The sequence below is a fragment of the Tachypleus tridentatus genome, chromosome 13 (genome assembly GCF_004210375.1).
Source record: "Tachypleus tridentatus isolate NWPU-2018 chromosome 13, ASM421037v1, whole genome shotgun sequence".
Lineage (NCBI taxonomy): Eukaryota > Metazoa > Arthropoda > Merostomata > Xiphosura > Limulidae > Tachypleus > Tachypleus tridentatus.
In genome coordinates, this window is record NC_134837.1 from 237,280,233 (window position 1) to 237,289,312 (window position 9,080).

Below are 9,080 nucleotides of genomic sequence, written 5' to 3' on the forward strand. Positions count from 1 at the left end.
CAAATGAGCTTTCTTGCTTTTGTGTCATTGGTTGTTTTACATCACACATATCTAGTAACATATAGAAATAGCATTTTAGAATTTTTCGGTTTGTCTGAGTTCAAACTGGTTGTATTGGATGAACTACCCTTAACAGTGACCTATTTTGAATTCTATTGAATAGGTTAAATGAGAGAAGCATGATAAAAATATCTGTAACATTTTTAAGTCTAATAGATTTTCTGTGTTTCAGAACAACAAATCAAAATACATATTCATTTCTTAACCTGCACATTTAGTGCAATATATATATATATATAAATTTAGTGTAACAGTTATTCTTTTGTTATTGTTCTGTACATTCATTATTCATGCATTTTAAAAACAGAAATTGAAAGATAAAATATAATGTTGAAATGAATGATTTATACTATGTGTTCATGATAAATGAAACAAAAATACAATGAGAGACATCTACCTGTATTGGTCAGTTTTCAGTTTCACTATTTCTGATATCTGGTTTGCAGTAAGACATGTTTCCCAAATTACACTTGCTTTCACTAACACTTTAGCTTTATTCTTATAAAAGTTTCTCTTTTTTGCCTAACTCTTTTTTTCTCTAAGCATTGGTATGAATTTCATCTCACTTGCTCCAGTCCTTATATCCCACTACATCCTCTTTGTAATTCCAGGTTCAGGAAGTGTTACCTTAATTCGCAGTTTAGGAAATTAGGATTTCAGTTTATAATCTCAGAATGAATAATATCTGTGTCTTCAGAGTGACTGAGGCGTGATTGATCCCTTAATTCTGAGTTTTGTTTGTTGCATTTTGTGCTTCTACAGTTACAGGTTGGGATGAGGATTTGTCCACTTTGGTGTCTTCTTTTTGTAATTTCAACGGCTCAAAATGCAACTTTCTATAACTTTCAGGTTGGGTTACATTATTATTACCTTACTAAACAAGGCCAAACAATACAGTGGTCCTTTATGCCTTGGCCACTACACATTGGATCTTGATTTTGGTCTGCTGTTTTTTAATTCCAAGGACCTGGTTGGATCTTGAACAAATTCATGTTCTTCTAAAAATATTAGGATTTTATCTCTGTGACTGGTTGACTTTTACCACCCTAGCCTTGTATTTCATGTAGTCTGTATGAAAAGCATGTCTGTTCTAGAAGTAGTGCAGATCCCAGATGTGTCGTTATATCTGATTTTCATTCAACTCTTCTATGTAACACTTTCTCTATGGACCTTGCCCTAACTGTTCCATTAATCTTGTCAGTATGGGATTCTAGCTACAGTGTGAATGGAGGTAAGAGTGTTTCTGAAGTTAAAGTTTTTCTGTACTTAAAGTGTATTTCTGATAATACTTCATCTCATACTCTCCCACTATTTCTCCCCATGAAATGGCCAGTTTCAGGTTTGTTAATTCTGACAACTTCAAAAGGAATAGGAAAGTAATTACTTGAAGCTTATATATGAATCTGGTGTAAGGGATCATTGACATAGGTGGAGAGAATCTCAAGATTTAAATCACTATAGGCAATATAGTAGGGTATAAAGACATGTGCAAGTGAGGAAAGATTCACTTAGACAGAACAGAAATTTTGTCATGATAAAACTAAAGTGTAAGAATAGGTAAGTATTTTTGGAAATACATTTTTGATATAGGAAAACTTCTGCTGTTTTCAGGCAACCCAGCATTTCTGTTTAACTGCTAAAAGTGCAGTCATTTGAGTTTGTTTATTGTTGCTCTTGCACATGTTATTCCTGATGTGTTATGTTGCAAAGAATGGAAAATTTTGTTTTATAAAAGGTACGTAGATTGTTGCTGACACCAAAATCTATCTGTGGAGTATTGTAATGGAGAATTCCTGTATTAAAAAGTTCTGTGATATAAAGAATACCTAACACTTTTGTTGAAACTTTTTAAAATATTTGGAAGTTTCTTTTTATATCTAAATTATTAATACTATTTAGTGCTAAACTAACTTAAACGTATATGTAACAAAAATATTAGCCTTGGCTGCGTGTATAATGCATCTCAGTGAAATCTTAATGTTACTTTGTTGTGTATACCATGCCATTACTGCATATCTTCAGTAGGATAATGTCTTCAGAGATGTTTAAGGATAAATCCTGCACTTTTCCTATACAGTTACTACTTTTACAGTTTTATATTGCTGTTTCATCATAGTGAATATGCAGAAGAAACATCAAACCAGCTGTGCTTTCACTTACATGAGAAGTTCCCTAGAAAATTCAAAGCAGTTAATGTTGGAGAACATTAAAGATTTATCCTAAATAAGTTGTGAAATCTGAGTACCTGTGAAGAGTGACTGCTGTATGTGTATGATTAAATAACGTAATGAAGAGCCCTGGGTCAAGATATCTTGGGCAAGCAATTTTTAAGTGTTGTTCCATTAAAGCATTTATTGCATGTAAGTTACAGAAATAAAGTATCTTTTATAATATATTTGTACAAACAAATGCAAACATTTAAGTTATGGAATAATGCATTTCTCAATTGTGTTTACAACAAATAGTAGCAGTGAGGAACTCTTATGTCTAAGTAGTTTTACAGATAGTGTTTTTGTGACCTTTTTGCAATGGGCTCGATATAATATACACAAGTTTGCATACACGTTTGCACATATTAAGTATTTTTAGAATAACTTTTGTTGCAGTTAGTGTATCTTCTTGGTAGACTGTTTGTTAGTGAAGATTTCAAGTTTTTGTACACAGAAAAGATTTTTCAATAAAATATTTTTTTTACTAAGGATTTGTTTGTGAAAGTATCTACAGCTCTTATTAGTTTGAGTACAAAGTGATTTCATGTTATGATTAAAAAGCTTCCCAAAAATCTCAAATATTATTTGTATAATTACTCTGTAAAACCTCCTAAGTATATTTCACACGCTTGTTTTTAGTAAGACTTTATTTTGTCTGTCATTTTCTCTACCCTAACTATGTGAAGTCTATAAATTTGTCCAACCTTGTAACCACTATAAAAGATTAGGAAATAAAAAATTGTAACACAGAAATACAAATGTTAAGTCTAAATAGCTTAACTCTTGTAACATTATGTATTTATTATTTCCAGTAGTGCCTGGCCAACATTAGAGTATGCATTGACAGGCACATGCATTCATATTATCATGTCCAATAATAGAAAACTGAAATTTAATCTTGGCTGTATTTTAGTGAACTATTACACTGAACAAAAGTTAAGATTTTATACATACAGTTGAATAACCAAAATCTTATGGACTACTACATTGATACTATGGAACTCCACTATAATTTATCAAGCTTTGTAACTAAGCTGTATTTAAGTCTAAAAAGAAAAAAAAAGGAAGTTTTGAGCAGACTAAAGACATACAACCTACCTCCTTGAAATCTTGGTTTGAAAGAATGGGGTACCCTTCTAAAACATTAAAATGTCTGAGAAAACCATTAGAGGAATATGGTGATTCATATGTTATATATTGAAGTGAGTGAAAGAGACTGTTTCCAAAAATGGAAAGAAGTGAATAAGGCAACTGTATTTTAGTATATAAGCTACACTTCAGCCAAACAAATGTATGTGAGTTTCTTAGTTTATATTCTAGCTTGAAATATGGGTAATTTTAGTTCCTAATTTGTATGAAACTATATATTTAATACTTTGACATCACAAACATCTAATTTGAACCAGTGCTGCACTTAATATACCAAGTGACTCACTAAAATATATTTTTAGATGTGTTATTTTAACATTTACTTTTAAATTAAGAAATTGAATAATGTATAATACTAGAATTTGATTTATAAGCCACAGTTTGATACCAAACTTATTTACCTAAATTTATAAAATAGAAAATTCAGTGAAATTTTGAATGCAAGTCAACAAATGTGACGACATGGCTTTTGACCTGTGACCTATAGTGATAGTGCTCAAAAAACTGAGAATTGACTTTTTTAATTTTGCTGCTTATTTGTTCCATGGTTGTGTTACAGTGGGATGTTTTGCAATATTGCATTGATGGACAAGAAATATTATGGTATCTAATTATTAACATATTTTAAAGATTTCTACTTTAAACTGAAAATTGTGTCAGGTATGATGAGTGATTTTCCATACCATATTTTGTTTTACAGTAAATTATTTAATGGACATAGATTGTACTTGTATTGAAGCATCAAAGTTTTCATTAAATTATTGTGTTCTTACAGGTGGCTGCTCGGAATTGTCGAAAAAGAAAACTGGATCAGATTATGGATCTTGAAAAGGAACTGAATTTGTTGCGTGATGAAAAAAATGAACTTAAGACAGAAAGACAGAGAATGTTGAGTTTTCGTCAACAAGCTCAGGACAAGTACACCCAGTTTTATGAGTATATTATGAAGGGGTCATCCACTGCTCCAGCTCCTCATGGCCCCCCAGATTTTGCCTCAACTTCTAGCCAAGAATTTGGATCATTTTCCATCTCTGGAAATAGTACACGAGAAGGTGATTCATCACCTGAAGACTGTAAAGGAGCTCGAATGAAGCGTAAAGCTAATAAAAAGTGATGTTTTAATGAAAACAGTATATATGTGACAAACATTAGTGTGGAAACTAACGTCTACATGGTGTTGGTTGTGATATAATCACATTTTTCCAGTTACTTTAAATTCAAAATGTAAGGATAGTTTTGTATTCAGAGAGAACCTGTCTTATTATTACTGTTAGCAAGGTAACATTAATGTCAGTTGAAATTGGTGTAAACCTGATGAGTTCGAAATAACATTAAAGCTAAGATGTATCTGAAAAAACATGAAGATAACATTGGCATTGGTCAAAAATTTAAAGTAATTCATTCACTTTATATAATAAAAAAAAAAATAGTAATCTGTTAAGCACTGTTAGTATTCTGTTGGGTACATGTAAATAGAATGAATTACGTTACAGTACTTATAAAAAGGGGAAATAGAATACTTCCATATATTTAAAAAGTGTTATCCTTTAGCTAAATAAAAAAGATTGTAGGATGTGTAGATATTTGAGCTCTTTTGCATAATTAAAAGTTATCAAACAGATTAGTTTTATCAGTCTTTTTCTATTTGTCTTTCTACTTTACGCTTCATATTAATATTGTAAGAAGAGCATAATTGGTCATACTTGCAGTTACTGTTTTAAGCAACTGTCCAATATCAACCTTAATTTTCATATGTACACTTCATTTTCCAGACCAACCATGAATGCTTGTATTATGTTTGTTATAATTTTTATTATTATGTTATCAGCAAATCATGTTTTAACAGATACGTGTTAAGAGACCGCTTATCTTTCAGATTAAGGGTTTGTAATTGGGATTCTTTACTGTATTATCCAATATTGACTTAAGCATTGTGAACCAATTCACTGCCAGTAAAAGATGCTATTTGTGAATATTTTATTTTTCAATATTTTGCTAAATGCTCTTGAAGAATTTTATGCATTTAAAGTTGCTGTGGAGTTGACATTTTACTCAGACTTTCCAGTTACTTAGTTTAGGCTAACCAAGTTCTCTATCTTTTGAATGTATGCTATGTGACAGAAAGTCTAGGGCAGTGTGAAAAAAACAGTTTTGTGGATGAAAATCCATTGTTTCAGATTTTAGTGTTTCTACATCTTTATATATATAGAAAAAAGAAAGAAAAAATTCTTGTGATTTACATCTGTGAAATACATGATTGTACACACATCAACATATAAACTGGAGATGTAATAATATGAAAACAACATTTTATGCATGAGAATTGTTTCACTTTCACTCTAAAAGGGGAAAAAAAAATCTTATGTGCTTCTGTGTATATGCACATGCCTTAACTTACTAAGCTAGATATAATAAGATTAGGCATGGTACTCATCATAGAAGTATTTACTGAATGTCAATTTTTAAGAGTAATAAATGAGCATAAACTGTTTGAGAAATTAATATTTGGTTTTTGTTAAATCTATTTTTTAATGGATTGGACAAATGTACTTAAGATGATAGGTGAAAGTTGAATTTGTGTGTGTGTGTGTATACATCAAGATTAAAATAGAGCTGAAACATGTTGCAAGGAATGTTAAATATTTAGGATAACTCAGTGATGACTGAATAGAAGTTTCAAAATTATGTAATGGTTATGGTTGTAGTCATGTTTCTTCAGTAAGAAGCTATTTATAAAAATAAGTTAAAATTCAGATGTTTTAATTAATAACTTGTCCATATATAATTGTTCATTTAACTGTTCACCCTGCAGTTTTTCTTTTCTAGTTTTGCTATTAAAATGAACTTGTTACATATACTAGGCCATAAAATATATTGTTCTACAATTTCATTTTCTTGAAGAAAAGTATGGTATTCATAATAAATAAATAAAAAATGTTAATTTGTTATTTTTGACTCTGTTGCTTTTATACATATCAGTAGTTGATTAGGTATTAATGAACGATAGTTAGTCCAAGTTCTGTTTAAAGATTTGTAAATATTATTCAGAATTTAATTTGTACTTATATAGCTCACTGTGAAAGTTGAAAAATCATTTTAAATAACATTACAACCAACATTGCAATGAGAAGTCTTGAATGGAAAAAAGAAAGCTATTTTTATAAATTTTGAACAGTTGTGTATGTGTTGAAAAATCATATCCCTGCACTTCTGTGAAATACTTTGTCAGAACAATATTTTTTAGTATTTGCGTGGAGATTTTAGAGGCTAAATTGAAGTAACAGTTATTGTATTTTAGTAGTTAAAATTTGCAATTTTTGACTAAAACGACTTTTCTGATTTATAAAAGTAATATTAGAGATTGTGGAATAGTGCAATAAAAACTTGTTATATATTATACTCTAAGAAGGTAAAGGATATAAATGTGGATAATAAAGTTCCAGTTTGTTTTTTTGGTTTTTTTCATTTTGATTTCATACATTGTTTCCTCTGTGTTAGATCATAGGCTTATGGGAGTGGAAATACTCAGTATTTTGAGAGTGGAAGAGGCTACAATGTTAAAACAACTGCCAAATAATATTCCTTATAATAGACTTGTATACATTTGCTTTAAAATGTAAAAGAACTCGTCAACAGAAACATGTTTTGAACAATTTTACTTCCAAGTGCTTTTCCTGTGAGAGCACATGGTAACAGTTATAAATATTGCAGTAAAAGTTAGTATATGATATGTAATGCCCGAGTGTTTGATCATATAGTATTTAATTTTATCAGTGTGATAATCTGATAAACAATTACATGTTTCAAGTGATGTTCACAGAATAGGGAAGTGTCTGGTTATGATGCGTCATGTCCGTCAAGTATATAATTTTTGAATGGCATAGCTCGGTTTATAGTAAGGGTACTCCTATAAGAACAGTAATATATTTGTGACTTAATGTTTCTTGGTATTTTAATAACAAGACACACGGTAATGTGTCGTGCAGCCTCCAGAACGTACTGCGTTACTAACAGGACTGATAAACACAACAGCAACATTATAAAATAAAATGTGATAACTCCCATGACTTCTATATTGAAGAAACAAGTAGAAAAATGGAAACCAGATTCAAAGAACACAAAAAATCACCTTCACACGTTTTCGAACACTGCAAATCAAATAAACATAGCATAACCATAGAAAACGCCCAAATACTAAATAAAGAAATAAACGCAAAATTAAAGAAGCTTTACTTATACGACAACTCAAGCCCAAGATAAACCAATACAAAAGAACACCTTTATACTTACATTAATAAATATATCCAACCTCTAAGCACGCCCTATACATTCCTACACTCAATTACACAACTCCCTTCAAACATGTGGTCAGTTCTCGGTCAGTAACCTTTTCTTTCTTTGTGAACCTGACGATGACCGAAGAAGGTCGAAACGTTGTTCGCTCCTGTCTACATAGTGCTTTTTTTACCCATACCAGCCGTTTTTACATATATATTTTTCAGATTTGGTATAGATATAAACTTTACGTAAAGTTATTCAACAGAAACGCACTACAGTCCAATCCAAATTCATCGTGGTAGTCGTTCTGGTTCTTAAACCTCACAGGAAAACCCAGGGTCGCTCAGAAACTGTTGTTTCTCTTCAGCCCCGCACGCGTTCAGGGGTTAGACATAACTTGAGAGGTAAGGGTGAATCTTGGTCTTTTTGGATGGGAGGGAGATCAGGCCGTTAGGAAGAAGCTCAGAAAGGTCGTTGCTCGTGCTGCCAACAAATTTTCTCTTGAGTTTCGCACCTCTGGTGGTGAAACCGGTGATTTAACAGAGAGATCCATGCTGCAGACCGTCATGTGTTACGTGAGGAGGCATTTGAGCGAAAAGAGAGAGGGGAAACAAAACAAAGTGATACAGACAGCAAGGGGTCCTTTCAGGGCCGGAATGCGGGCGATCTGTATATCTGATTGCAGGACATTTAGTTGTGGTGAAAACCGGAGCGCCCGGAGAAAACAATTTTCACTAGACCGGGGCCGAATAATCTACCCGTCCAGTGCCCAATCCTGAAATGTAGAACGTTATAAACATATGAATAAGATAACACTAATCGGTATGATTAATGATCCAGGTGAGGTGTATTTGGTCCATGGCTGAGGGTGTCCGCTAGTTGAGATATTTGAGTGTTTCTGTCCTGTGGCGCAGTAGCGATCAGCTAGTTTAATGAAACGGTCTTGTATTGACAGGAGGTCGGTTAATGTTTCGAGGTATGCCGTGGGGAGTCGAAAAGTGATTTTGATTGCGTGGTTCTGGAGATTGGTATTTGTACTTGGACATATGACTGTATTACCATATTCGAAAGGGGGTCTAATAAATGCTTTGTATATAGTGAGGACGATTTTTGAGGAGCATCCTTTGTTAGGGCCATTGGTAGGTTTTAGAAAGAACATTCTATTACTTGCTTTACTAATGATGTTTTGGAAGTGTCGGGTCCAGGTTAACTTCGAAGACACGGTAAGACCTAGGAATGTGATTTGTATTAGTGAAGTGGATATCGACGTTATTGAGGCTTAACTTCGGATTTTAATTTTTTTTCCCATACTTATTGACGTTTCGGTAGAGGGCTGTGGCTTGTGTCTTGATGAAGTTCAAGGCGACACGTTATTTATTGCAC

General features: G+C 32.2%; 1 protein-coding gene across 7 annotated transcripts in view; it reads left to right on the plus strand.

The window, feature by feature from the left end:
- The window catches only part of LOC143237395 (endoplasmic reticulum membrane sensor NFE2L1-like), a 71,694-nt gene extending 65,327 nt beyond the window's left edge, over positions 1-6,367 (plus strand). For 5 of the 7 annotated variants that reach the window (XM_076476604.1, XM_076476606.1, XM_076476605.1 and 2 more), the window contains one exon: positions 4,195-6,367. In XM_076476604.1, coding sequence (XP_076332719.1) covers positions 4,195-4,533 — 339 coding nt within the window. In that variant the 3' untranslated portion in view covers positions 4,534-6,367. Of the gene's footprint in view, positions 1-2,176; positions 2,421-4,194 lie in introns of all 7 variants that reach the window. The other 2 variants (XR_013020050.1, XR_013020049.1) reach the window with 2 other exon arrangements.
- Positions 6,368-9,080: the final 2,713 nt, after the last annotated feature.